Here is a 26014-nt window from a genome sequence, read left to right on the forward strand (position 1 = left end):
TCTCTGTCTCTGTCTCTGTCCCCGTCCCCGCCCCTGCCCCTGCCCCTGCCCCTCCCCTCCCCCCCATGTGTGGGGCGGGGAAAGGTCCCGGAAGAGGCAGAGGGAGGGGGAGGGGCAGCGGGGGGCGGGGCCGGGCCATGGAGCGACGCGGCGGGGGCTGAAGGGTGCGGGGCTGGGGGGGAGGGGAGGGGGAAACGGGGGAGCCGGGGGGGGGGACAGCGATGTCAGGGCCTGGGGGGCAGGGGGGTGCCCGGGGGGTACCTGGGGAGGGTGTGTAGGGGGGTCAGCACTGTGAGGGTCTGGGGGACCCACGGGGGGGGGCACAGCAATGGGGGGACCCGGGGCGGGGGGTGTCTCAGGGGTGTGGGGTACCCAGGGCAGGGGCTGCCCGTGGGGTGTGGGGTGATGGGGGGTCCCAGGGGGGCTTGGGGGGTCCCAGAGGGTGGGAGGGTTCCAGGGGGCTTTTTGGGGTCCCAGTGAGGTTTGGGGGGGTCCCGGGGGTGGGGAGGCTCCAGGGGGGTTTGGGGGGTCCCAGTGGGGTTTGGGGGGGGTCCCAGAGGGTGGGGGGGTTCCAGGGGGTTTTTGGCGGTCCCAGTGGGGTTTGGGGGGGTCCCAGTGGGGTTTGGGGGGGGTCCCGGGGGTTTTGGGGGGTCCCGGGGGTTTTGGGGGGTCTCAGTGGGGTTTGGGGGGGTCTCAGTGGGGTTTGGGGGGGTCTCAGGGGGCAGAGCAGATTCGAGGCGTCTGACACAACAAATTTTGCTTTTTAATTCCACCCCGATTTGGGGGAAAAACCCTGAGGAAGGGGGGGGGGGGGGCAGGGGCTCCATTGGGGGGATGGGGGGGGGGGGTCAGAGCTTCCCCATCCCCCCCTCAATCGGCCCCGGGGTCCCCAGGTCACCCCCAGCCCCTCACGGGGGTCCCCGGGGGGGGGGGCACAGCCCAGAGGGGAGACCCCGAGCTTCATGGGGGGTCCCGTCCCCCCCCCTGGTTTTGCTGGGGGGGTTTTGGGGTGAATTTGCTGCATTTTGGTGCCTCGGGGCTCAGGTGGAGCTGGGGGGGGGCAGTGAGGAGGGGGGGGTCCTGCAGCCCCCTGAGGAACCCCCTGGAGAGACCCCCCTGGGGTAAAGGTGGGTCCAGTTCTGGGAGAAAAAGGGAAGGAAAGGGAAAGAGAGAGAAAAAGGGAAAGAAAGAAAAGGGAAAAGAGAAAAGGGAAAAGAGGAAAATAGAAAAAGTGAAAGAAAGAGAAAGAGAGAAACAGAGGGAAAGAGAAAGGGAAAGAGAAAGAAAGAAGAAGATGGAAAGAAAGGGAAGAGAAAAAGGAAGGAAGGAAGGGAAAGAGAAAGAAAGAAAAAAGAAAGAAAAGAAAGGAGGAAAGGAAGAAAGGAAGAAAGGAAGAAAGAAAAAGAGAAAAAGAAAAAGAAAGAAAGAAGAGAGAAAAAGAAAAAAAGAAAAAAGAGAAGGAAAGAAAAAAGCAAAAAGAAAGAAAAAAAGGAAGAAAAAGCAAAACAAAAAAAAAAGAAAGAAAAAGTGAAAGAGAAACAAAGAGAAAAAGAGAAGAAGAAAGGGAAAAAGGAAAAAGAAAAAGGAAAAGGAAGAAGAAAGGGAAAGGGAAAGAAAAAAGGGAAAAGGGAGGAAGAAAGAGAAAAAGAAAAGGGGAAAGAGAGAAAGAGAAGGAGAGAAAGAAAGGAAAAGAGAAAAAGAAGGGGAAAAAATAGAAAAAGAGAAAGAGAAAAGGAGAAAGACAAAGAGAAGGTTGTGGGGAGCCCTTGGAGCAGCTCCCAGTGCCTGAAGGGGCTCCAGGAAAGCTGGGGAGGGACTTTGGGCAAGGGCCTGGAGGGAGGTGCCAAGGAGAGATGGTTTCAAAGTGGAAGAGGAGAGCTGGAGAGGAGCTGGGAGGGAGAAGTGAGGGTGGGGAGAGCCTGGGAGAGGTTTCCTGGAGAAGCTGTGGGTGGTGGGAATGTTGGAGTTGAGGTTGGATGGGGTTGGAGCCCCCTGGGCTGGGGGAGGGGTCCCTGGGGGTGACACAAACCAGTCTGGGGTTCTCTGGGCACAGCTTTACTGGTGCTGGGCTCTCCAGGTCGTGGCTCTGCAGCCCTGGGGGGGCTGTGGGGAGGGTTCTGGGGCTGCAGCAGAGTCAGCTCTGTCCATGCTGCAGCTCCCGGGAATTCTCTGGACAGAACCATCCCAGGGAAAAAAGAGCTGACAGCTTCCCCAGCCTGAGCCCCCGTGCCCTGCATCCTGGAGCAGAGGAGGCTGAGGGGAGACCTTCTGGCTCTCTGCAACCCCCTGAGAGGAGGTTGGAGCCAGGGGGGGTCGGGCTCTGCTCCCAAGGAACAAGGGATGGGACAAGAGGAACTTTTGGCACAACTCAAGTGGTGCCAGGGGAGGTTTGGGTTGGAGCTGGGGAAGAATTTCTCCCTGGAAAGGGTTGTCAGGGCCTGGCCCAGGCTGCCCAGGGCAGGGCTGGAGTCCCCATCATCCCTGGAGGGGTTTCAGAGCCTGGGGATGTGGGGATGAGGGACATGGGGCAGTGGGGATGGGGGATCAGATGGTCCCAAGGGGCTTTTCCAACCCCAAATGATTTGCTGATTCCAACCCCAAATGATTTGCTGACTCCCTGCTCTGCCTCCCTTGGGCTCTCTGGATCTTTGGGGTGGTTCCTTTGCTCACCTCCTCCAGCTCTGTGCCAGCCCAGGGCTCTGGGGGCTCCCCCAGTCATCCCCCCAACCCCTTCCCCTCCCTCCAGGTCCATCAGGATGTTCCAGGTTCCGCTGCCCCTGGATCGGGACGGGATCCTCTTCCGGCTCCGTTTCACCACCCTGGCCCTGGGCACAGTGTTCTGCCCCCTCTTTGGGTTCCTCTTCTGTGTCGTTTGGTCCCTGCTCTTCAACTTCCAGGAGACCACAGCCACCCACTGCGGGGTAAGAGACCCTCACCCCCCCGAGTGGCCCCCAGGGCTGGGGGGGACAGAGCTGCTCTGCTCCTCTGGGGGGTCCCACCTGGAGTGGGGAGAGCAAGGAGGGATCCCTGACCCCAGAAACCCCCTGTCCTGGGCTGTGTCCCCACCAGGGTCACCACCAGTGTCACCAGCAGTGTCACCATCAGGGTGAGGGAGGGGATTGTCCCCCCCTGGGGTAAAGCTGTGTCCAGCTCTGGGGTCCCCAGCAGCAGGAGGACACGGAGCTGCTGGAACCAGTGCAGAGGAGGTGATGGAGCTGCTGGGAGGGCTGGAGAGGGGACAGAGAGAGAGGGAGAGGGGGAGAGGAAGAAAGAAAGGAAAAAGAGAAAAAGAGAAAAAAAGGGAAAGGGAGAAAGAAAGGGAAGAGGGGAAGAAAGGGAAAAAGAAAGAAAAGGGAAAAAGGAAAAAGAAAAAGAGAGAGGGAAAGGGAAAGAGAAAGAGAGAAAAAGGGAAAGAGAGGAAGGAAAAAGAGGAAAAGGGAAAGGAAAAAGAGGAAAAGGAAAAGGAAAAAGAGAAAAAGGGAAAGAGAGGAAGGAAAAAGAGGAAAAGGGAAAGGAAAAAGAGGAAAAGGGAAAGGAAAAAGGGAAAAAGAGAAAGGAAAAAGAGAGAAAAAGGGAAAGAGAGAAAGGAAAAAGAGGGACAAAAAGGGAAAGAGAGGAAAAAGAGAGAGAAAAAGGGAGAGAGAGAAAGGAAAGAGAGAGGGAAAGAGAGAAAGGAAAAAGGGAAAGAGAGAAAGGAAAAAGAGGGAAAGAGAGAAAGGAAAAAGAGGGAAAGAGAGAAAGGAAAAAGAGAAAAAGGGAAAGAAAGGAAAAAGAAAGAAAAAGGGAAAGAGAAAGAAAGGAAAAAGGGAAAGAGAGAAAGGGAGAAATGAGAAAGAAAGAAAGAGAAAAAGAGAAAGGGGAAAAGAAGAAAGGGAAAGAGAAAGAAAGAAAAATACAAAAAGAAGGTTGTGGGGAGCCCTTGGAGCAGCTCCCAGTGCCTGAAGGGGCTCCAGGAAAGCTGGGGAGGGACTTTGGGCAAGGGCCTGGAGGGATGGGATGAGGGGGAAGGGTTTCCAGCTGCAAGAGGGGAGCTGGAGAGGAGATCTTGGGGAGGGAGAAATTGTTTGGGGTGAGGTGAGGGAGCCCTGGCCCAGGCTGCCCAGAGAGGTTCTGGAGTCTCCTTCTCTGGAGATTCCCAACCCCCCTGGATGTGTTCTGTGTGTCCTGCCCTGGGGGATCCTGCTGGGACAGGGGGTTGGGCTGGGGGATCCCCAGAGGTCGGTCCCATCCCGCTGTGACTCTCTGGTTGTGGTGTCCCCTCTCCAGGTCCCCAATTACCTCCCGTCCATCAGTGCAGCCATCGGGGGGCAGACCCCCCAGCGCTATGTCTGGCGCCTCTGCGTTGGGCTCCACTCTGCCCCCCGCTTCCTGGTGGCTCTGGCTTACTGGAACCATTACCAGAGCTGCCACTGCTCCCACCCTCGCTACCTCCACCTCTGCCACTTCAACCTCCTCCTCAACCTCCTGGAGAACTTCGCCCTCCTCCTCCTCACCTACGTCTCCTCCATCGAGAACTATGGTAGGTGCAGAAGGGGAGGGGGGGGGTGACCTGGGGAGGAGCCTCCCCCAGTGATACTGGTGGGCTCTGGGGTTCACTGGTTCCCTCTGGACCCTCCCCAGTTGATACTGGTGGCCTCAGGTCCCCACTGGTTCCCTCTGGACCTTCCCCAGTGATACTGGTGGCCTCAGGTCCTCACTGGTTCCCTCTGGACTCTCCCCAGTTGATGCTGGTGGGCTCTGGGGTTCACTGGTTCCCTCTGGACACTCCCCAGTGATACTGGTGGGCTCTGGGGTTCCACTGGTTCCCTCTGGACCCTCCCCAGTGATACTGGTGGCCTCGGGTTCACTGGTTCCCTCTGGACCTTCCCCAGTGAGCAGGAGCTCCAGGAGCTGTTCCTGTCTCAGCTTCCTCACCTCCTGCCAACACTCCCTGTCCCCACCCTGCCTCCTCCTGCTGTCCCCAGCTGTCCCCAGCACAGCAGGAGGCTCCAGAGGGGCTCAAACCCTCCTGCCAGGGCTGCTTGGACCCCTCAGGCCTGGCAGCCATGGCCTGGGCACCTCAGGTGCTTTTTTGGGAGGTTTGGGTCCCCCAGAGCTCGTTGTCACCCAAATAACTCCTGGGGAGCTCTGGGAGGAGAGCCAAGGGGCAGGGTGAAGGCCACACCTTGAGCTCTGCCTGGCCCAGTTCCCTCAGATCCTCCTCACAGACTGATCCTGGCTTTGGGGGAAAGTTTCCAAGCTGGGCTGCTGGCTGGAGGTGTGAGGAGGCTCAGGGATAATCAGCTCTGGCAGCTCTGAGCCCAGGTCCCCACCTCCACCACCTGCCAGGAGGCCACCAGCTCCTCACGTGGGTCCCCTGGCACCGAGACACAAAAATAGGAGAAAATGTCCCCAATCCCCAACCCAAACCTCCCCTGGCACCCCTTGAGTTGTGCCAAAAGTTCCTCTTGTCCCATCCCTTGTTCCTTGGGAGCAGAGCCCGACCCCCCCTGGCTCCAACCTCCTCTCAGGGGGTTGCAGAGAGCCAGAAGGTCTCCCCTCAGCCTCCTCTGCTCCAGGATCAGCACCCACAGGGCCCTCAGATGCTCCTCACAACTTCTCCACAACCTTCTCCATCTTCTCCAGACCTTTATTCCTGTTCTCCAGAACCTCCTCCTTCCCCTCCAGCCCCTTCTCCATCTTCTACAGACCCTTCTCCTTGCCCTCCAGAACCTTATCCATGCTCTCCAGCCCCTTGTCCTTGCTCCCCTTCCCCATGTTCTCCAGACACCTCCCTGTGTCCTCCAGTCCCTTCTCCATCTTCTCCAGCTCCTCCTCCTTGCTCCCCAGACCTTCTCCTTGTGCTCCAGAACCTTCTCCATTTTCTCCAACCCCTTCTCCATGTTCTCCATCCCCTTTTCCATGTTCTCCAGACCCTCCTCCTTCCTCTCCAGACCTTCTCCTTGTGCTCCAGTCCCTTCTCCATGTTCTCCAGCTGCTCCTTGCTCTCCAGACCCTTCCCCATCTTCTCCAGAACCTCCTCCTTCTCCAGCCCCTTCTCCATCTTTTCCAGCCCCTCCTCCTTGCTCCTCAGCCCCTATCCCAGCTCCATTCCCTTCTCTGGACACTCTCCCACCCCTCAATCCCCTCCTTGTCCCTGAGGACCCCAGAACTGACCCCAGGACTCGAGGTGCCTCCTCAGCAGTTCCCAGCCCAGGGGACAATCCCTGCCCTGCTCCTGCTGCCCCCCCAGTGCTGGTCCCAGCCAGGATCTTGGTGGCCACCTTGGCCACCTGGGCACACCCTGAGCTCCTGTCCTGGGTGTCACCCAACCCCCCCAGGGCCTTTTCCCCCGGGCACTTCCCATCTGCTCTGCCCCAAGCCTGGCCTTGGGGTGACCCAAGGGATGGACCTGGCACTTGTCCTGGGTGAAGCTCAGCCCTGGAGCCCTCAGGAGTTGGGTGAGAGGGGGGAATGCAGGGGCCTGGGGCTCAGGTTCTGCCCCAGGAGGGCAGAGGAACCATGGCCCAGGTTGTCCAGGGAGGGGGTTGGGGCCTCATCCCTGGGGATGTTCAGGGTGAGGAGGCTCTGAGCACCCTGAGCTGGGTGGGATGAGCTTGGGAGGTCCCTTCCCATGCTCTGATTCCATGGCCCTTCCTGGATCTCAGCCTCACTGTGCCAGCCCCACCCTCTGTGCCTCAGTTTCCCATCCTCAGCCCAACACTGGGGATGCTGAGCAGGAGGCTCCTTGTCAGGGACCTTCGGCCCAAGTCCCGGAGCCCCTCACCACCCTCCTGGCCCTCAGGGGGGGAGTTTTGGGTGAGGTTTAACGGGCACCCCCTTGTCTCCTCGCTCCAGTCATCCATGAGAATGCCTTCATCATCTTCATCACCTCTGCCCTGGGCCACATGCTGCTCACCTGCATCCTCTGGAGAATGACCAAGAAGCACACAGTAAGTCCTGAGGTACAGACACTTCCTTTCTCTTCTGGGGGCTGTGCTGGTTCTGGTGCTGGTTCTGGTGCTGCTGCTGGTTATGGTACTGATACTGTACTGGTGCTGATGCTGGTGCTGGTGCTGGTACTGGTGCTGCTGCTAGTCCTGGTGCTGGTACTGGTGCTGGTGCTGGTTCTGGTGCTGGTACTGGTGATGGGACTGGTGCTGGTGCTGGGACTGGTCTGGTTCTGGTTCTGGTTCTGGTTCTGGTGCTGGTACTGGTGCTGGTGCTGGTGCTGGTGCTGGTTCTGGTGCTGGTACTGGTGTTGGTGTTGGTGTTGGTGTTGGTGTTGGTGTTGGTGCTGGTGCTGGTTCTGGTGCTGGTTCTGGTGCTGGTGCTGGTTCTGGTGCTGGTTCTGGTGCTGGTTCTGGTGCTGGTTCTGGTGCTGGTGCTGGTTCTGGTGCTGGTGCTGGTTCTGGTGCTGGTTCTGGTACTAGTGCTGGTTCTGGTTCTGCTGCTGGTTCTGGTGCTGGTGCTGGTTCTGGTGCTGGTTCTGATGCTGGTTCTGGTGCTAGTGCTGGTTCTGGTGCTGGTTCTGGTGCTGGTTCTGGTGCTGGTGCTGGTTCTGGTGCTGGTTCTGGTGCTGGTTCTGGTGCTGGTTCTGGTGCTGGTTCTGGTTCTGGTGCTGGTGCTGGTTCTGGTTCTGGTGCTGGTGCTGGTGCTGGTGCTGGTTCTGGTGCTGGTGCTGGTTCTGGTTCTGGTGCTGGTGCTGGTGCTGGTGCTGGTTCTGGTGCTGGTGCTGGTGCTGGTTCTGGTTCTGGTTCTGGTGCTGGTTCTGGTTCTGGTGCTGGTTCTGGTTCTGGTGCTGGTGCTGGTTCTGGTGCTGGTTCTGGTTCTGGTTCTGGTTCTGGTTCTGGTGCTGGTGCTGGTGCTGGTTCTGGTTCTGGTTCTGGTGCTGGTTCTGGTTCTGGTTCTGGTGCTGGTGCTGGTTCTGGTTCTGGTTCTGGTTCTGGTTCTGGTGCTGGTGCTGGTTCTGGTTCTGGTGTTGGTGTTGGTGTTGGTGTTGGTGCTGGTGCTGGTTCTGGTGCTGGTTCTGGTGCTGGTGCTGGTTCTGGTGCTGGTTCTGGTGCTGGTTCTGGTGCTGGTTCTGGTGCTGGTGCTGGTTCTGGTGCTGGTGCTGGTTCTGGTGCTGGTTCTGGTACTAGTGCTGGTTCTGGTTCTGCTGCTGGTTCTGGTGCTGGTGCTGGTTCTGGTGCTGGTTCTGATGCTGGTTCTGGTGCTAGTGCTGGTTCTGGTGCTGGTTCTGGTGCTGGTTCTGGTGCTGGTGCTGGTTCTGGTGCTGGTTCTGGTGCTGGTTCTGGTGCTGGTTCTGGTGCTGGTTCTGGTTCTGGTGCTGGTGCTGGTTCTGGTTCTGGTGCTGGTGCTGGTGCTGGTGCTGGTTCTGGTGCTGGTGCTGGTTCTGGTTCTGGTGCTGGTGCTGGTGCTGGTTCTGGTGCTGGTGCTGGTGCTGGTTCTGGTTCTGGTTCTGGTGCTGGTTCTGGTTCTGGTGCTGGTTCTGGTTCTGGTGCTGGTGCTGGTTCTGGTGCTGGTTCTGGTTCTGGTTCTGGTTCTGGTTCTGGTGCTGGTGCTGGTGCTGGTTCTGGTTCTGGTTCTGGTGCTGGTTCTGGTTCTGGTTCTGGTTCTGGTGCTGGTGCTGGTTCTGGTTCTGGTTCTGGTTCTGGTGCTGGTGCTGGTTCTGGTTCTGGTGCTGGGTTTCATCCCTCCCTCCCTAGCCCACGCCCCGTGTCTGGGTGTGAAGGAGTCACCACCAGGGGTTCCTTTGGGTGCAACTGAAGAAATTCACCAAAATTCACCAAAATTCACCAAAATTCACCTTTTCCCAGCAGAAAGTGGGGAGGGGGCTCCTGAATCCCCTTTTTTTCTGCCTCTTGCTTGGGGCTGGGGTCTGGAAATGTCCCCGTGGGTTTGCTGACCCCGCCTCCTCCCCTGGTTCTGAGCTGAAGTTGGGGGCTGGGGGGGGGTCTCTGGGTCTCTCCTGCTGGGTCCCAGCTCCTTGGGGATGGATTCTGGGTCCGTTCCTCTGGTTTTGGGGATTTTTGTTCCTCCTTGGCTGCCCCAGCCCTGCAGCTGGAGGTGGCAGCAGGGGATGGGGGGTCCCAGGGGTCCCATCCTGCCCTCCAGGGTCCCCGTTGGGGGTTCAGCTTCTCCAGGGCCAAACTTGGAGATTTATGGATTCTCATGGATTGGGTGGGAAGGGACCCTCAGGATCCTGGAATTCCAACCCCTGGATGTGCAGGGACCCCTCCCACAGCCCAGGGGGCTCCAACCCCATCCAACCTGGGCTGAGACACTGCCAGGGATGGGGCAGCCACAGCTTCCTTGGGCACCCTGGGCCAGGAGCTCATCAGGAAAAATCCCAAACCTGAGGTTCAGAAGGGAATTTGAGCTCCCAGATCAGAGTGGGGATGTCTGAGGGGTGGGGAAAGGGGAAGAGGAAAAGTCTGAGATGAGGGTCTGGGACCCAGACTCCAAGGCTGGAAAGAGGATGAAAAAGCAGCAGAAAAAAAAGGTCACAGAATCCCAGAGTGGTTTGGGTGGGAAGGGACCCAAAAGCTCCTCCAGTTCCAACCCCAATTCCATGGGGGGTTTCAGGGACCCCTCCCACAGCCCAGGAGGCTCCAACCCCATCCAACCTGGGCTGAGACACCTCCAGGAGATGAAGCAAGATGTGAGAAGGAAAAAAAGTCTCCTCGTGGATAAATAATGACTCAAAACCCAAAAGCAAAGGGTTTGGAGTGCTCAGGGACCACAAGGGAAGGAAATTGTCCAAGGAATTTCTGCTGGGGAATTGCAGAGCTGGGAGGTGAAAGCACTGGGGGTGCCTGGAGAGAGGGCAAACATTCCAGAGTCATGGAATGGGATGGATTGGAAGGGACCTTCAGGATCATGGAATTCCAACCCTGGATGTGCAGGGACCCCTCCCATAGCCCCAAAGGTGGCTCCAAGCCCATCCAAGCTGGGCTGAGACACTGCCAGGGATGGGGCAGCCACAGCTTCTCAGGGACCCAGTGTCCAACTGGAACCAACTGGGGGGAATCTCCAGGACCAGCTCCATGTGAGGAGCTGAGGTGCAGAGCCTGGGGAAGCTCCCCCAGGTTCTCCAGAGGTTCAGCAGAGGAGTTTTGGGATTTGTGCTGGGGGGGTTGGTGCTGTGACCACTGCTCTGTGAGGGGATCAGAGGCTCAGGGGTGGGAAGGGAGCTCTGGAGCTGCTGATCCCAGAGCAGGGGGCACAGGATGGTGTCCAGGGGGGTTGGGAATGGCTCCAGAGAAGGAGACTGCAGCCCCTCTCTGGGCAGCCTGGGCCAGGGCTCTGCCAGCCTCAAAGTCCAGAGGTTCCTCCTCATCTGGAGCTGGAAGTTCCTTCCCCTGGTCAGGTTTGTGCCCCTTGCCCCTGGTCCTGTCCCTGGCAGCCCTGAGGAGAGTCTGGCCCCATCCTCCTGACCCCCAGCCTGGAGATCTTGATCAGCACTGAGAGATCCCCCTCAGGCTTCTCCAGGCTGAACAGCCCCAGGGCTCTCAGCCTCAGGAGAGATGTCCCAGTGCCCTCCTCATCCTCGGAGCCCTTTGCTGTCCCCTCTCCAGCAGCTCCTTGGCCTTCAGGAACCAGGGAGCCCAGAACTGGACCCAGTTCTGCAGCTGTGTCCTCCCCAGGGCAGGGCAGGGCAGAGCAGAGCAGAGCAGAGCAGAACCTCCCTGAGGCTCCTGGCCATGCTCCTCTGGATGCTCCCCAAGGTTCCATGGCCCTTCTTGGCCACCAGGACACTTTTTTCACTCCCTACAACTCCCTGAAAGGAGGTTGGAGCCAGGGGGGGGTCGGGCTCTGCTCCCAGGCAGAGACAAGACAAGAGGCCATGGGCTTAAGGATTTTTTCCTAATATCCAACCTAAACCTCCCCTGGCAGAGCTTCAGCTCTGCCAGGGGAGGTTTAGGTTGGATATTAGGAGAAATTCTTTGCAGAGAGGGTGATCAGACATTGGGATGGGCTGCCCAGGGAGGGGGTGGATTCTCCATCCCTGGAGGTTTTTAGGAAGGGGCTGAAGGTGGCACTGAGTGCTCTGGGGTGGTTGTGGATTAAAGGTTGGAGTTGATGCTCTCAGAGGTCATTTCCAAGCTGGATCATTCTGGGATTCTGTCTCCCAGAATTTTCCCTGGGGAGGAAGGGAAATCACTCCCTCCAACTCCCTGAAAGGAGGTTGGAGCCAGGGGGGGGTTGGGCTCTTTTCCCAGGCAACTCTCAGCAAGACAAGAGGCCATGGTCTCAAGTTGTGCCAGGGGAGGTTTAGGTTGGACATTAGAAAGAATTTCTTGATGGAGAGGGGGATCAGGCATTGGGATGGGCTGCCCAGGGAAGGGGTGGATTCTCCATCCCTGGAGATATTTCCAAAGAGCCTGGATGTGGCACTCAGTGCCATGGGCTGGGAACCACGGGGGGAGTGGAGCAAGGGTTGGACTTGAGGAGCTCTGAGCTCCCTTCCAACCCAGCCAAGTCTATGGTTCTGTGATTTGTTGGCTCCTGGTCCAAAGTTCTTGGCCAGGGCTGGGCTGGCAGTGTCCCAGCTGGTTCTGCTCCATGGGGCTGAGCAGTTTCACTTCTTGTTTGCAAACATCTCCCACCCCCTGCCCCAGCAGCACTTTGGGGTCAGGAGGTTCTGGTCCCAGCTCCTCGGCACCGGGCTGGGTGTCACAGGGAGGGTGACACAACCAGGGCTCCACAAACACCCCAACACTGAGCTCTGGGTGCTCGGGGCACTTTGGGGACCACAGGGGAGACAAAAATGGTGCAGAGGCAACCAGGAGCCCTTCAGCAGCACAGAGACCCCCAGTAAAGCCCTGGAGACCCCCCTGGGTTAAAGCTGTGTCCAGCTCTGGGGTCCCCAGCAGCAGGAGGACACGGAGCTGCTGGAACCAGTGCAGAGGAGGTGATGGAGCTGCTGGGAGGGCTGGAGAGGGGACAGAGAGAGAGGGGGGGAGAGGAAGGGAAAGAGAGAAAGAAAGAGAGAAAAAGGAAAAAGAGAAAGAAAGGGAAGGAGAAAAAGGGAAAGAGAGAAAGAAAGGGAAAAGAGAAAGAAAGGGAAAAGAGAAAGAAAGGGAAAAGAGAAAGAAAGGGAAAGAGAGAAAAAAAGAAAAAGGGAAAAATGAGGGAAAAAGGAGAAAGAAAAGGAGAAAGAAAGGGAAAAAATGAAAGGGGAAAAGAGAAAGGGAAAAAGAAAAAGGGAACGAGAGAAAGGAAAAAAGAGAAAAAGAGAAAGAGAGAAAAGAAAAATAGAAAAAGAGAAAGGGAAAGAGAGAAAGAAAGGGAAAAAGGAGAAAGACAAAAAGAAGGTTGTGGGGAGCCCTTGGAGCAGCTCCCAGTGCCTGAAGGGGCTCCAGGAAAGCTGGGGAGGGACTTTGGGCAAGGGCCTGGAGGGAGGTGCCAAGGAGAGATGGTTTCAAAGTGGAAGAGGGGAGCTGGAGAGGAGCTGGGAGGGAGAAGTGAGGGTGGGGAGAGCCTGGGAGAGGTTTCCTGGAGAAGCTGTGGGTGGTGGGAATGTTGGAGTTGAGGTTGGATGGGGTTGGAGCCCCCTGGGCTGGGGGAGGGGTCCCTGGTGGCACTGGGGGACCCTGAGGGTCCCATCCCACCCACCCCAGGCTGTGAGTGATCGCTTTGCCCATCCTGGACAAACCTTTGCAGGTTTCACCCATGAAGACCCTGGGGCTGCCCTGGGGTGTTTGGGGGTGCAGCTGGGGCACTGCCCACCCCACCAGCTCCCTGTGACCATCATCAGCCAGCCCCAGGGGCCCTGGGGACACTGGGGACACTGGGACAGGGACCCTCCTGAGCCCCAGCAGGGCAGAACCTGCCCAGGCCCCGTGGGGAGGAGGAGGATGTGGCCCCATGTCCCCAGCTGCTGAAGGCAGCCTTGAGGTTCTTCTTCCTCTTGGGGTTTTCCTCCCCAGCCCTGAGCTGTTTGTGCTGCTGGGGCTGAGCTTTCCGGGGTGGGGGCTGGGTGGAAACTCTGATGGGGACATTTCCACCCAAGGGAGGGTTTGTCACACGGGGAGATGTCACCTCAGGGAAATTCCCACCTCCCACCCAAAAATGGGGCAAAACCAGCCCGAGGCTGGGCCAGCCCTGCCTGCCCTGGGGACTTCATGTGAGCTGAACCCCAAACCCCCCCTTGAACCTCCCCCCACACCATGAGGGTCCCACCAGGGGTTGGCATGGTGGGATGGAGACCTTGGGACCCACCTTGGTTTGGGGTTCTTCTGCCAGAAGGGTCCCATGGTCTGCTCTGGGGGGACCCCTGGGGTGAAGCTGTGTCCAGCTCTGTCCCAACCCCCCCCCCCCGGCTCCAGAGCTGCTCCAGCCCTCCCAGCAGCTCCATCACCTCCTCTGCACTGGTTCCAGCAGCTCCGTGTCCTCCTGCTGCTGGGGACCCCAGAGCTGGACACAGCTTTACCCCAGGGGGGGACAATCCCCTCCCTGGCCCTGATGGGGACACTGATGGTGACACTGCTGGGGACACTGATGGTGACACTGATGGTGACACTGGTGGGGACACTGCTGGTGATACTGATGGTGACACAGCCCAGCACAAGGGGGGTTCTGGGTTCTGTTGGTGTCAGATGGTGCTGGGGTCCCCCATGGCTCCCACCTCCCCATGGCTGTGTCAGGACAAGGTCCAGGTTGGAGCCATCCCCCCAGGTGTCCCCTGCCACATTTTTGGGGTCACCCCTGCTCCTTACCCCAGGGGGGGGTCCCAGGGGTCCCTCCCAGGGTCCGGAGGCTCTGCTGGGGATGGGGTTGGGTCCCTCAGCACCTCCAGGATCTCTGCCACGCTCTGAGCTGGCTGTGTCCCTGCCAGGCTGGGTGGGAGGGATGGGACAGGCACTGGTGGGGTGGCAGAGGTGGTGACCCCGCTCTTGGTCCCTCTCAGGAGCGGAAATCCTACAGGTGGAAGCAGCTCCTCTTCTTCTTCACCTTCATCACCTTCGCCTTCGCCGTCTGCGTCTTCTTCCACCACAACTGGTACTGCAGCCCAGGAGGTGAGGGGGATGGGGCAAGGGGGGCTTGGCCATCTCTGGGGGGGTTTCATCCAATCCTAGAGGGGGGTGGGTGGGAAGGGACCCTAAAGCTCACCCAGGGACCCCTCCCACAGCCCAGGGGGCTCCAAGCCCCATCCAGCCTGGGCTGAGACAACCTGGCCTTTTTTATTCCCAAAATAAGGAATTGTTCCTATGGAGTGTGGGAGGGATCCTTTCCAGCTACAGGCCTTGAAGCATGAATCATGGAATCATAAAATGGGTTGGGTTGGAAGGGACCTTAAAGATAATCCAACTCCAACCCCCCCAATTCCAACACCTCCCCCAGCCCAGGGGGCTCCAACCCCATCCAACCTGGGCTGAGACACTGCCAGGGATGGGGCAGCCACAGCTTCCTTGGGCACCCTGGGACAGGGGCTCAGCACCCTCAAATTCAAGGATTTCTCCCCAAGATCTCCTCTCAGTCAAGGTGTCCCAGCCCATGGCACTGAAGAGCTTTGAGGTCCCTCCAACTCAAACCAGTCTGGGATTCCATGAAAAGAGGAACTTTTGGCACAACTCAAGTGGTGCCAGGGGAGGTTTAGGTTGGAGCTGGGGAAGAATTTCTCCCTGGAAAGGGTTGTCAGGGCCTGGCCCAGGCTGCCCAGGGCAGGGCTGGAGTCCCCATCATCCCTGGAGGGGTTTCAGAGCCTGGGGATGTGGGGATGAGGGACATGGGGCAGTGGGGATGGGGTCAGGGTTGGGTTCCATGATCCCAAAGGTTTTTCCCAACCAGAAGGATTTTGTGGTGGAGTCCCCATTCCTAGAGAGGTTTCAGACCCTGGGGATGTGGGGCTGGTGAGGACCATGGGGCAGTGGTGACCTTTGTGGAGTTGGGTTCATGGATGGACCTGAGGATCCTGAAGGGGCTTCCCCAACCCAAGGGATTCCCTGGTGGAGTCCCCATCATCCCTGGAGGAGTTTCAGACCCTGGGGATGTGGGGATGAGGGACATGGGACAGTGGGGATGGGGTCAGGGTTGGACTTGGATGATCCCGAAGGGCTTTTCCAACCAGAAGGATTCTGTGGTTCCCCTTCCCTGCTGTGTTTCCCCCACCAGTCTACACCATCTTTGCCTTCCTGGAGTACCTGGTTGTCCTCTCCAACATGGCCTTTCACATGACTGCCTTCTGGGACTTTGGCAACAAGGAGCTGGTGGTGAGCTCCCTGCTGGAGGACAAACACTTCTGAGATGTCCCCCAGGCAGTGCTGGGGTCTGGGTGTTTGCTGTGGAGCTGCTGCAAGGACCATCCCGGGGTCCTGAGCCCCCCAAGTGTCCCTCTGTCACCCCTGGAGCTCTCCTGCAAGGGACCCCTGGTTGGGGACCCTCAAGGCAACTGGAGTGGGCAGGGGGACAGAGGAGGGGGGGCAGGTACCTCCTGCTGCCTCTTTCTGTGGAGGATTTCTGGGCAGACAAAGGTTCTGCTCCCACCCTCGTGCCCTGGGTGGCCTCCTGGATCCTTCTCCTGGCTGAGGATCCTTGCCCAAAGTCCTCACAAGGGGCTGGTGGCCTTTTGGGACCTGAAGGAACCTCAGAAGGAACCCTTGCTGCCCCCTACCTCCCTCTGGAGGAGCCCTTGAATCCTTGGGAAGCTCTGGTGGCAGAGCTGGGATGTGGTGCTGGGGTGTGTGGAGCTTGGGTGCTGGGATGGGGGACATGGAGCTGAGTGTTGGGATGGGGACATGGAGCTGAGTGTTGGGATGGGGACATGGAGCTGAGTGTTGGGATGGGGACATGGAGCTGAGTGTTGGGATGGGGGACATGGAGCTGAGTGTTGGGATGGGGACATGGAGCTGAGTGTTGGGATAAGGGACATGGAGCTGAGTGTTGGGATGGGGACATGGAGCTGAGTGTTGGGATAAGGGACATGGAGCTGAGTGTTGGGATAAGGGACATGGAGCTGAGTGTTGGGATAAGGGACATGGAGCTGAGTGTTGGGATGGGGGACATGGAGCTGAGTGTTGGGATAAGGGACATGGAGCTGAGTGTTGGGATAAGGGACATGGAGCTGGGTGTTGGGATAAGGGACATGGAGCTGAGTGTTGGGATAAGGGACATGGAGCTGAGTGTTGGGATGGGGACATGGAGCTGAGTGTTGGGATAAGGGACATGGAGCTGGGTGTTGGGATAAGGGACATGGAGCTGGGTGTTGGGATAAGGGACATGGAGCTGAGTGTTGGGATAAGGGACATGGAGCTGGGTGTTGGGATAAGGGACATGGAGCTGAGTGTTGGGATAAGGGACATGGAGCTGAGTGTTGGGATAAGGGACATGGAGCTGAGTGTTGGGATGGGGACATGGAGCTGAGTGTTGGGATGGGGACATGGAGCTGAGTGTTGGGATAAGGGACATGGAGCTGAGTGTTGGGATGGGGACATGGAGCTGAGTGTTGGGATGGGGACATGGAGCTGAGTGTTGGGATGGGGACATGGAGCTGAGTGTTGGGATGGGGGACATGGAGCTGAGTGTTGGGATGGGGACATGGAGCTGAGTGTTGGGATGGGGACATGGAGCTGAGTGTTGGGATGGGGACATGGAGCTGAGTGTTGGGATGGGGACATTGAGCTTGGGTGCTGCTGTGCTGGGGTGTGGGACATGGACTGAAGGAGCTCCCAGGGGTGCTGTGTCCCAGTTCAAGCCCAGTTTGTGATGGGAGGGTGAGGGGGCTGGTGCTGGAGGTCCCCTCTCTGAGGAGCTCCCTGCTTGCCCTGAGGGACCAACGTGGGGCCCTGCAACTGCAGCCACCTCCCCCTCCCCTGGGATGGGCTGGGACAGAACAGAACCTCCAGCAGGAGGCCTTGGAGTGGGTCCTGCCACGAGCTGTGGCCACCTCTGAGTGTCCCCCCCACCCGTGTCCCCCCCACCCGTGTCCCCCCACCCGTGTCCCCTCCCTGCACGCGCGGGGCCCCGGTGGCCTTTGGAGGTTGAAATAAAAATCCTGAGGGTTTGGTGAGGTCTTGGCAGACTCTGTCCCATTTCACCCAGGATGCTCCGTGGACCCAGGACTGTGCAGCAGGAGCAGGAGGTGGCCATGGGGACCCTCGGGGTGGGAGGGGGACATGGCCATGGGGATCCCCCCTGAAAGGAGCAGGAGGTGGCCCTGTGGACCCTCCAGGGGGGGAAGGGGACGTGGCCATGGGAATCCTCCACTGTCAGAGGAGGAGATGGTCTTGGGGATCCCCCCTGGAGGGATCAGGAGGTGGCCCTGGGGACCCTCCTTGGTGACAGGGGGACATGGCACATGGCAGAGGACAGGACACGGGGCACAACCTGGGCAGCACTTTTTATTTAAGAAGAAGCAACTCGGGGAGCAGTTGGTGACAGGAGAGTCCCACCAGCCCCTGGAGCCCCAACACCAGCCTGGGGACACACCCGAGGGCCACCCCAACCCCCCCAAGACACCCCCAGGGGCAGCAGGAGGTGACCGAGTGCCAGGGCTGGCACAGAGGGCCTGGGGGCACCACCCGTGTCCCCCCCCATGGTGGATCTGGGGCTGGTGGGTCCCCATGGGGTGCTGGGTCCCCATAGGGTGCTGAGGGGGCTGGGTCCCCATGGGGTGCTGGGGGTGCTGGGTCCCCATGGGGTGCTGAGGGGGACGGGTCCCCATGGGGTGCTGGGGGTGCTGGGTCCCCATGGGTGCTGGGTCTGATGGGTCCCCATAGGGTGCTGAGGGGGACGGGTCCCCATGGGGTGCTGGGTCTGATGGGTCCCCATGGGGTGCTGGGTCCCCATAGGGTGCTGAGGGGGCTGGGTCCCCATGGGGTGCTGGGTCCCCATGGGGTGCTGGGTCCCCATGGGTGCTGGGTCTGATGGGTCCCCATGGGGTGCTGAGGGGGACGGGTCCCCATGGGGTGCTGGGTCCCCATGGGGTGCTGAGGGGTGCTGAGTCCCCATGGTGGCTCTGGGGCTAGTGGGTCCCCATGGGGTGCTGAGGGGGCCGGGCCCCCATGGGGTGCTGGCTCCCCGTGGGGTGCTGGGGCTGGTGGGTCCCCATGGGGTGCTGGGTCCCCATGGTGGCTCTGGGGCTGGTGGGTCCCTATGGGGTGCTGGGTCCCCATGGGGTGCTGGGTCTGATGGGTCCCCATGGGGTGGAGGTGGGGTCAGGGGTGGGGTTCAGCCACCCCTCGTGCCCCCTTCTCAGGCAGCGTCGCTCTGTGCCGGGAGCAGAGGTGTCCCCAAAAGCCAAGGGTGACAGCCAGGGATGGGGTGGGGGCTCCCCGGGGGGTGGGGGGTTCCCAGGGGGTGGCCATTAGTGCAATCAAGGTCTGTGTTACTCAAGCTGGTGGCCCCGGGCTCGGTGGCCCCGCTGTCCCCAGGTTGGGGTGCAGGGGAGGTGACACCGGGCCGGGAGCAGGGGGAGGTTCTGGTGGCACCGGGCAGCGTCTCGGGGGGGTCGTTGGGGTCGGGGGGGGAAGGTCCCTTGCCGGGCACCCCGTCACAAGAGGACACAGGGCTTCTTGGGCTTGGCGGGGACGGGGTTGAGCACGGCCCTGACGGCCTCGGTGAAGACATCTTTGATGCCCTCCTGGTTGAGGGCCGAGCACTCCAGGTACTTGACCGCCCGGATCTGCTTGGAGAGGCTGAGGCCCTGCTGGGTGGTGATGGGGCTCTGGTTCTGCTCCTTCAGGCGCTTCATGGTCTCGGGGTGGTTCCTCAGATCCTTCTTGGTGCCGACGAGGAGGATGGGGACGCTGGGGCAGTGGTGGCAGACCTCGGGGTACCACTTGTGCTTGACGTTCTCGTAGGACGGGGGGCTGGCGATGGAGAAGCAGATGATGAAGACGTTGGTCTGGGGGTAGGAGAGGGTCCGCAGGCGGTCGTACTCCTCCTGGCCGGCCGTGTCCCAGAGGTTGAGGTTCACAGTCCTCCCGTCCACCGTGTTCTGGGCGCTGTAGTTGTCGAAGACGGTGGGGATGTACTCCTTGGGGAAGGCGTTGGCCGTGTAGCAGATGAGCAGACACGTCTTCCCCACCGCCCCGTCGCCCACCACCACGCACTTGATGCTCTGCATCTCCCCCCGGCCCCTCAGCAGCCTGCGGGGAGGGCAGGGGGAGCTCAGGGACCTGGCCAAGGACGGAGGCCTCCCCCTGGTCCCTCTGCTCGGGTACCTGGAGCCAAGGCCACCGTTGGGTGACCTTCCAGCTCATGAGGGAGCTTGGACACCATGGGTGGAGATGGGTGAGAGTTGGGTGAGAGGTGTGGCAGAGTTGGGTGAGAGTTGGGTGGGAGTTGGGTGGGAGGTGGGTGAGAAATGGGCAGAGTTGGGTCAGAATTGGGTCAGAATTGGGTCAGAGTTGGGTCAGAGTTGGGTCAGAGTTGGGTGAGAGTTGGGGCAGAGTTGGTCAGAGTTAAGTCAGAATTGGGTCAGAGTTGGGTGGGAGTTGGGTGGGAGTTGGGTGGGAGTTGGGTGGGAGTTGGGTGGGAGTTGGGTGAGAGTTGGGGCAGAGTTGGGGCAGAGTTGGGGCAGAGTTGGGGCAGAGTTAGGTCAGAATTGGGTCAGAATTGGGTCGGAGTTGGGTGACCTTCCCTGTCCTGAGGGAGCTCGGACACGGTGGGTGCAGCTGGGTCAGAGCTGGCAGTGGATCTGGCCCAGCCTGGGCTGTCCCCCACCCCCCATGGGTGACCCCCCCAGCCAGGGGTGTCCCCCAGCAGCCACCAGAGACCTCCCAGCACCCAGAGCAACCTCTGTGCCACCACCTCTGGTGTCCCCAGGGACCACCTTGTCCCCAGGATGTGCTCCCAGAGCAGCCCATGCTGGGTCATCAGCTCCTGAACTGGTTTGGGTGGAGAGGGACCCCAGAGAGGTTCCTGTTGTCCCCAGGCCAGGCACCACCCCTGAGGTCTCCATCTCCCCTCTCCCTGCCCTCAAACCCATCACCTGAACACCTTCCAGCTCACCACCCCAGGAGAGGAGCTGCAGGACACCCCTGGCTCCTTCCTGCCCTTCCCTGGACACCTCAGACCCCAACAAGCCCTGGGGTCACCTCTGGGGTCACCTCTGGGGTCACCTCCTGCTGCCCTGAGCCCCAGGGTCCTTCCCCAGGGTTGTGCCATGGGGAGGAACCAGGTCACATCCCTCTGGGAAATCCCAGGAATTCCCCTCACCCAACCCCCACAGGAACCTCCTCATGACCCCTCTGGGTTGGGTTGGAGGGGATGGATCTTCAGGGTCACCCAGGGACCCCTCCCCCAGCCCAGGGGGCTCCAACCCCATCCAACCTCAACTCCAACATTCCCACCACCCACAGCTTCTCCAGGAAACCTCTCCCAGGCTCTCCCCACCCTCACTTCTCCCTCCCAGCTCCTCTCCAGCTCCCCTCTTCCACTTTGAAACCATCTCTCCTTGGCACCTCCCTCCAGGCCCTTGCCCAAAGTCCCTCCCCAGCTTTCCTGGAGCCCCTTCAGGCACTGGGAGCTGCTCCAAGGGCTCCCCACAACCTTCTCCTTCTCTTTCTTTTTCTCTTTCTTTCTCTCTTTGCCTTTTTTTCTCTTTCTCTTTCTCTTTCTTTCTCTCTTTCTCTTTTTCCTTTTTCCCTTTCTTTCTCATTGCCTTTCTTCTCCTTCCCTTTCTTCTTCTCTTTTTCTTCCTCTTTTTCTCTTTTTCCTTTTTCCCTTTTCTTTTTCTCTTATTCCTTTTTCCCTTTCTTTCTCTCTTTCCCTTTCCCTCTCTCTCTCTCTGTCCCCTCTCCAGCCCTCCCAGCAGCTCCATCACCTCCTCTGCACTGGTTCCAGCAGCTCCGTGTCCTCCTGCTGCTGGGGACCCCAGAGCTGGACACAGCTTTACCCCAGGGGGGGACAATCCCCTCCCTGGTGACACTGATGGTGACACTGATGGTGACACTGGTGGTGACACTGATGGTGACACAGCCCAGCACAGGGGGGGTTTCTGTGCTCCCATCTCCACTTTCCCAGCCCCCCCAGTACCTCCACCCCAACCCAGGGGCACTTTGGGGCCCAACGTGGGGCCAGCCCCCCCTTTCCCTGCCAGGACATGGCCACCCCAGGGGCTCCTGTGCCAGCACCGTGGGACGGGGACACCGCACGGTCCCGGAGCCCTCGGCTGGGGGTGGGGACTCCCCTGCAGAGCCCCCCCCGACCCCACCCCAAGGGTTGGGGAAGGCTCCTCCCCGGGTCAGGTCCTGCCCCCTGGGATGGGGAAGTGGCTCCTTCCTCTTCCCCCCTGGCTTCCTGCCCTGCCTGGCTCCCTGCCTGCAGCAGCACGAACACTGCTGGGGTGGGGGGTGCCCCCAAACCCCCGGTGATGAACTCGCCCTGTGGGCCCCTGCCTCAGTTTCCCCACTGCAAACGTGCTGCTGCAAAGGGGGGAGGAGGGGGGGATCCCCACATCTGTGAGCGGGGAGCAGTATGGGGGGGAGGGGGTTGGTTGGTGGGTGGGCACCCCCCCAACTCCCACCCACAGCAGGGAGCTCCGGGTGGGGGCCCAGGGGGGTCCCCAAGAGGCACCGGGACCTTCGGCCTCCATCGTGTCCCCGGTTTGGGGGGGAAATGCAGGGGGGGGGGGGAGGGGCAGCAGTGGGACCCCTGTGCTGGGGTCACCTGGGTGGGGACACCCCCAGGACAGGGCAGTGGGAAAAGGGACAGAGGGGGGGGAGGAGGAGGAGGAAACAGGCAGGGGTGTGGGGACAGGATGGGGGTGACAGGGACAGAATTGGGGTGATGGGGACAGGATGGGGGTGATGGGGACAGGGAGGGGGTGACAGAGACAGAATTGGGGTGACAGAGACAGGGTGGGGGTGATGGGGACAGGAACAGGGACAGAGTGGTGGGGACAGGATTGGGGTGATGGGGACAGGATTGGGGTGATGGGGACAGGGACAGGATTGGGGTGGTGGGGTGGTGGGTCCTGGGTGCCCGACATGGACCACCCAACACTGGAAATCATAGAATCATAGAATTAGCTGGGTTGGAAGGGACCTCAGAGATCATCAAATGGGGGTGAGGGGGCACAAAGTGTGTGTGTGTGGGGTGTGTGCCCCCCACCCTGCCTGCTGCTCCCATCCTTTGGGTGCCCCCACACCCCCAAAGCCCCCTCTGGGTGCTGGGGGAGGACAAGGGGGGTCCCAGGGGCCACCCACGTTCCTGCCCTGTGGCCACGTGGGCTCCAACCCCCCCCACCCCAAGATGACAGGAGGGGAGGGGGGATGCTGAGGGGGGGACAGGACCCCCCCAGCCAGGGGTGGTGGCACCTCCACAGCTTCCCAGAACTCTGGAGGGGGGGAGGGGCTGCAGGGTGCCCAAAACCCCCCACCCCCAGGGGAGGGAACCCCCAGACCAGCACCCAGACCTGGGGCAGGACACCCAGAGCCTGGCAGGACCAGCACCCCACAGCTGAGCCCCCCATGGGGCACCATGAGCCCCCCAGCACCCTGCACCCCCCCATGGGGCACCCCGAGCCCCCCAGCACATCCCCTGCACCCCCCCATGGGGCACCCTGAGCCCCCCAGCACATCCCCTGCACCCCCCCATAGAGCCCCCAAGCCCCCCAGCACACACCCTGCACCCCACTTGGTGCCCCCTGAATCCCACACAAAGCACCCTGAGCCCCCCACCCTGCATGGTGCCCCCTGAGCCCCACATGGGGGAGAGGGATGGATGGAGGGATGGAGGGATGGATGGATGGATGGAGGGATGGATGGAGGGAGGGATGGATGGATGGAGGGATGGAGGGATGGATGGATGGATGGAGGGATGGATGGATGGATGGAGGGATGGATGGAGGGAGGGATGGATGGATGGAGGGATGGATGGAGGGATGGATGGATGGAGGGAGGGAGGGATGGATGGAGGGATGGATGGATGGATGGATGGATGGATGGATGGATGGAGGGATGGATGGATGGAGGGAGGGAGGGATGGATGGAGGGATGGATGGATGGATGGAGGGATGGATGGAGGGATGGATGGATGGAGGGAGGGAGGGATGGATGGAGGGATGGATGGATGGATGGATGGATGGAGGGATGGATGGAGGGATGGATGGATGGAGGGATGGATGGATGGAGGGAGGGATGGATGGATGGATGGATGGATGGATGGATGGATGGAGGGATGGATGGATGGATGGATGGATGGATGGATGGATGGATGGATGGAGGGATGGAGGGATGGAGGGATGGATGGGTGGAGGGAGGGATGGATGGAGGGAGGGATGGAGGGATGGAGGGATGGATGGATGGAGGGATGGATGGAGGGATGGATGGATGGAGGGAGGGATGGATGGATGGATGGAGGGATGGAGAGATGGATGGAGGGATGGATGGATGGATGGATGGATGGATGGATGGAGGGATGGAGGGATGGATGGATGGAGGGATGGATGGATGGATGGATGGATGGATGGAGGGATGGATGGAGGGATGGATGGATGGAGGGAGGGAGGGATGGATGGATGGATGGATGGATGGATGGATGGATGGATGGATGGATGGATGGAGGGATGGAGGGATGGATGGGTGGAGGGAGGGATGGATGGAGGGAGGGATGGAGGGAGGGAGGGATGGATGGAGGGAGGGATGGATGGATGGAGGGATGGATGGAGGGATGGGGGGAGGGATGGATGGATGGGGGGGTGGCTCAGCAGGTGGTTGGATGGTCAGGGGGTGGCACCCTGGCAGTTCCCAGCGCTGTCACACGGTGTCACAGTCTCAGACCCCTCCAACCATCACCAAAACCACCCATGGGTGCTCCTGGCCACCCACGGGGACAGCTGGACAACGTCCCCAGTGCCACCAACATCCCCCAGGTGACCCCAACATCCCCAGTGTCACCAACATCCCCAGTGCCACCAACATCCCCCAGGTGACCCCAACATCCCCCAGGTGACCCCAACATCCCCAGTGCCCCCAACATCCCCAGTGCCCCCAACATCCCCAGTGCCACCAACATCCCCCAGGTGACCCCAACATCCCCAGTGCCACCAACATCCCCAGTGCCACCAACATCCCCCAGGTGACCCCAACATCCCCAGTGCCCCCAGCATCCCCAGTGCCACCAACATCCCCAGTGCCACCAACGTCCCCAGATGCCACCCCCAGAGCTCCTCCTCCTCCTCCTCTTTCTGCCAAGCCCCGCAGTGACCCAGCAGGAAGCCACCCACGGAGCCACCCCAAGGCCTGAGGTGTCCCCTCCCCCAGCCACTTGGGGACCCACGGGTGCGTGTCACCGCGTGTCACCGCGTGTCACCGCGTGTCACTGTGTGTCACCGCGTGTCACTGTGTGTCACCGCGTGCACTGCCCGTGCAGTGTTGCAATGGGGCCCCTGTGACTTCCAGCCCGTGTCACAAGGGGACTGGTGGCAGTGGGTGCAGTGTGGGGTGCAGTGGGTGCAGTGTGGGGTGCAGTGGGTGCAGTGTGGGTGGGGTGCACCCACTGGGTGCCCCTGCAGTGGGTGCAGTGGGTGCAGTGGGTGCAGTGTGGGTGGGGTGCACCCACTGGGTGCCCCTGCAGTGGACCCGTGTAGCAGCAGCAGGACCCCCGGTACCAGTCGGGCCCTGGGACCATCGGTACCACCGGTACCGGCCAGGACTCCCCCCCCCTCCTCCCACCTGGCTGAGGGACCCCCAGCACCGACCAGAACCCCCGGTATCAACCAGGACCCCAGTGAGGGAACCACTGGTACCGACCAGGACCACCCCCCCGCAGCAGGACCCCCGGTGTCCGGACCCCCGGTACCGGCCAGGACCCTGCCCCACATCGGGATCTCCAGTGCCGGCCAAGACCCCCCCGGCAGCAGAACCCCCGGTACCGGTCACCAGGTCCCCCCCCCGGCAATGGGACGCCCGGCACCGGCCGGGATGCCCGCACCGGTACCGGAACCCCGGTCCCGTCCAGAACCTCCCCTCCCGTCATCACCTCCCCGCTCCAGGACCCCCGGTACCGGCCACGATGTTCCCTCCCCCCCCAAATACCGGAACCCGCGGTCCTCTCCAGGACCCCCCCCCCCCAGATCCGGACCCCGCTCCAGGACCCCCCGGCAGCATCACCCGGGACAGAACCCGGGACAGAACCCGGGACTCCCCCCCTCCCCCTTTTCCCCATCTCCCTCCCGGGGGGGGGGCAGCCCCGGGGGGTGCTGTGGGTGCCCCCCCCCTCCCGAACCCCCCCTCATCCCGCCCCCCAAGCCCCCCACTCACCCCGGGGCATGGCGCGGCGGCTCGGGAGGAGGAGGAGGAGGAGAGGGGGGGTCGGGGTCGCGATTGGGGTTGGGGTTGGGGCTGGGGGGGGAGGAAGTCAGCGGCCGCCTCCTCCCCCCGCCCCGGGCGGTCCCGACCAGAAACTTCCCCCCCCCCCCCCCCCCCGCTTCCTTCCTCCGCCCGCCCCGGGGGGAGAGGGGGGGGCTGGGGGGTCCCACGGTCCGGAACAACCCCCAAGGACCCCCCCGGGGGGACCCCTGCACATTGGGGGGGCTGGAATGAAGGGGACGGGGTGGGGGGGATGCTGGGGGAGGGGGCGCGGGAGGGATTTTGGGGGAAGGACCCCTGGGGGGGGGTGGGATATTAAGGGGATGGAGAAGGAACCCCGGGGGGGGGGGAGGCACTGGGGAGGGGGGTGGGACCCCCGGGGGGTGGGAGCTGGGGAGGGGGTGCGGAATATTTGTATTTTTTTTTTGGGGGGTGGGATCCCGGGGGGGGTTGTGGGACATTGGGGGGGGTGAGGGACCCCCGGGGGGTTGCGGGTTGAGGGGGGGGAGTTAGGGAGGGGGTGAGGGACCCCCGGTGGGGGGGTGGGACATTGGGGAGGGGTGGAGACCCCCGGTTTTTGGGGGGGTCAGGCTGGGGCTGAGGGAGCCCAAGGGGGAGGTGCGGGACATTTTGGGGTGAGGGAGGGGAAATCAGGGTGGGGGTGCGGGATGTTGGGTGGGGTGCGGGATATTTTGGGGAGGGGAGAGGGTCCTCGGGGGGGGGGAAGAAACTTTTTTGGGAGGGGGATGTCAGGGGGGTGTGAGGGACCCTCC

The 26014-nt window shown here is 61.0% G+C and overlaps 2 protein-coding genes and 1 long non-coding RNA gene across 6 annotated transcripts in view; 1 reads left to right on the forward strand and 2 right to left on the reverse strand.

Annotated features, from left to right (window-relative positions):
• The first annotated feature begins 112 nt into the window (after nucleotides 1-112).
• PGAP2 (post-GPI attachment to proteins 2) lies at nucleotides 113-15470 on the forward strand. 4 transcript variants are annotated; one of them, XM_071754321.1, is made up of 6 exons: nucleotides 113-164; nucleotides 2747-2921; nucleotides 4267-4519; nucleotides 6838-6944; nucleotides 13895-14003; nucleotides 15100-15470. In XM_071754321.1, the coding sequence occupies exons 2-6, from the start codon at nucleotides 2757-2759 to the stop codon at nucleotides 15228-15230; spliced, it is 765 nt and encodes a 254-aa protein (XP_071610422.1). In that variant the 5' UTR covers nucleotides 113-164; nucleotides 2747-2756; the 3' UTR covers nucleotides 15231-15470. The 4 variants fall into 4 exon arrangements, with proteins under 4 accessions (XP_071610422.1, XP_071610506.1, XP_071610347.1 ...); XM_071754405.1 differs by having other exon boundaries at nucleotides 6838-6932; XM_071754246.1 differs by lacking the exon at nucleotides 113-164 and adding an exon at nucleotides 1966-2296 and having other exon boundaries at nucleotides 6838-6932.
• The window catches only part of LOC139800968 (uncharacterized), a 40794-nt gene continuing 20562 nt past the window's right edge, over nucleotides 5783-26014 (reverse strand). Inside the window, exon 2 of the long non-coding RNA XR_011728035.1 lies at nucleotides 5783-5852. This is a non-coding gene — a long non-coding RNA (uncharacterized lncRNA). The remainder of the gene's footprint in view (nucleotides 5853-26014) is intronic.
• RHOG (ras homolog family member G) lies at nucleotides 18358-25285 on the reverse strand. Its single transcript, XM_071752442.1, has 2 exons — nucleotides 25194-25285; nucleotides 18358-19073 (listed from the first exon to the last, which is right to left on the reverse strand). The coding sequence occupies exon 2, from the start codon at nucleotides 19049-19051 to the stop codon at nucleotides 18476-18478; it is 576 nt and encodes a 191-aa protein (XP_071608543.1). The 5' UTR covers nucleotides 19052-19073; nucleotides 25194-25285; the 3' UTR covers nucleotides 18358-18475.

This window comes from Heliangelus exortis, chromosome 1 (assembly GCF_036169615.1).
Source record: "Heliangelus exortis chromosome 1, bHelExo1.hap1, whole genome shotgun sequence".
Classification (NCBI taxonomy): domain Eukaryota; kingdom Metazoa; phylum Chordata; class Aves; order Apodiformes; family Trochilidae; genus Heliangelus; species Heliangelus exortis.

Excerpts from the sequence above, each read along its gene's own strand:
- PGAP2 (XM_071754167.1), top strand. The coding sequence starts at position 1,977 with ATGGGGTTGGAGCCCCCTGGGCTGGGGGAGGGGTCCCTGGGGGTGACA. Across the intron at positions 2,297-2,746 it reads CTGCAACCCCCTGAGAGGAG|GTCCATCAGGATGTTCCAGG; the intron begins GTTGGAGCCAGG and ends CCCTCCCTCCAG. Across the intron at positions 4,520-6,837 it reads CTCCTCCATCGAGAACTATG|TCATCCATGAGAATGCCTTC; the intron begins GTAGGTGCAGAA and ends TCCTCGCTCCAG.
- RHOG (XM_071752442.1), bottom strand. The coding sequence starts at position 19,051 with ATGCAGAGCATCAAGTGCGTGGTGGTGGGCGACGGGGCGGTGGGGAAG.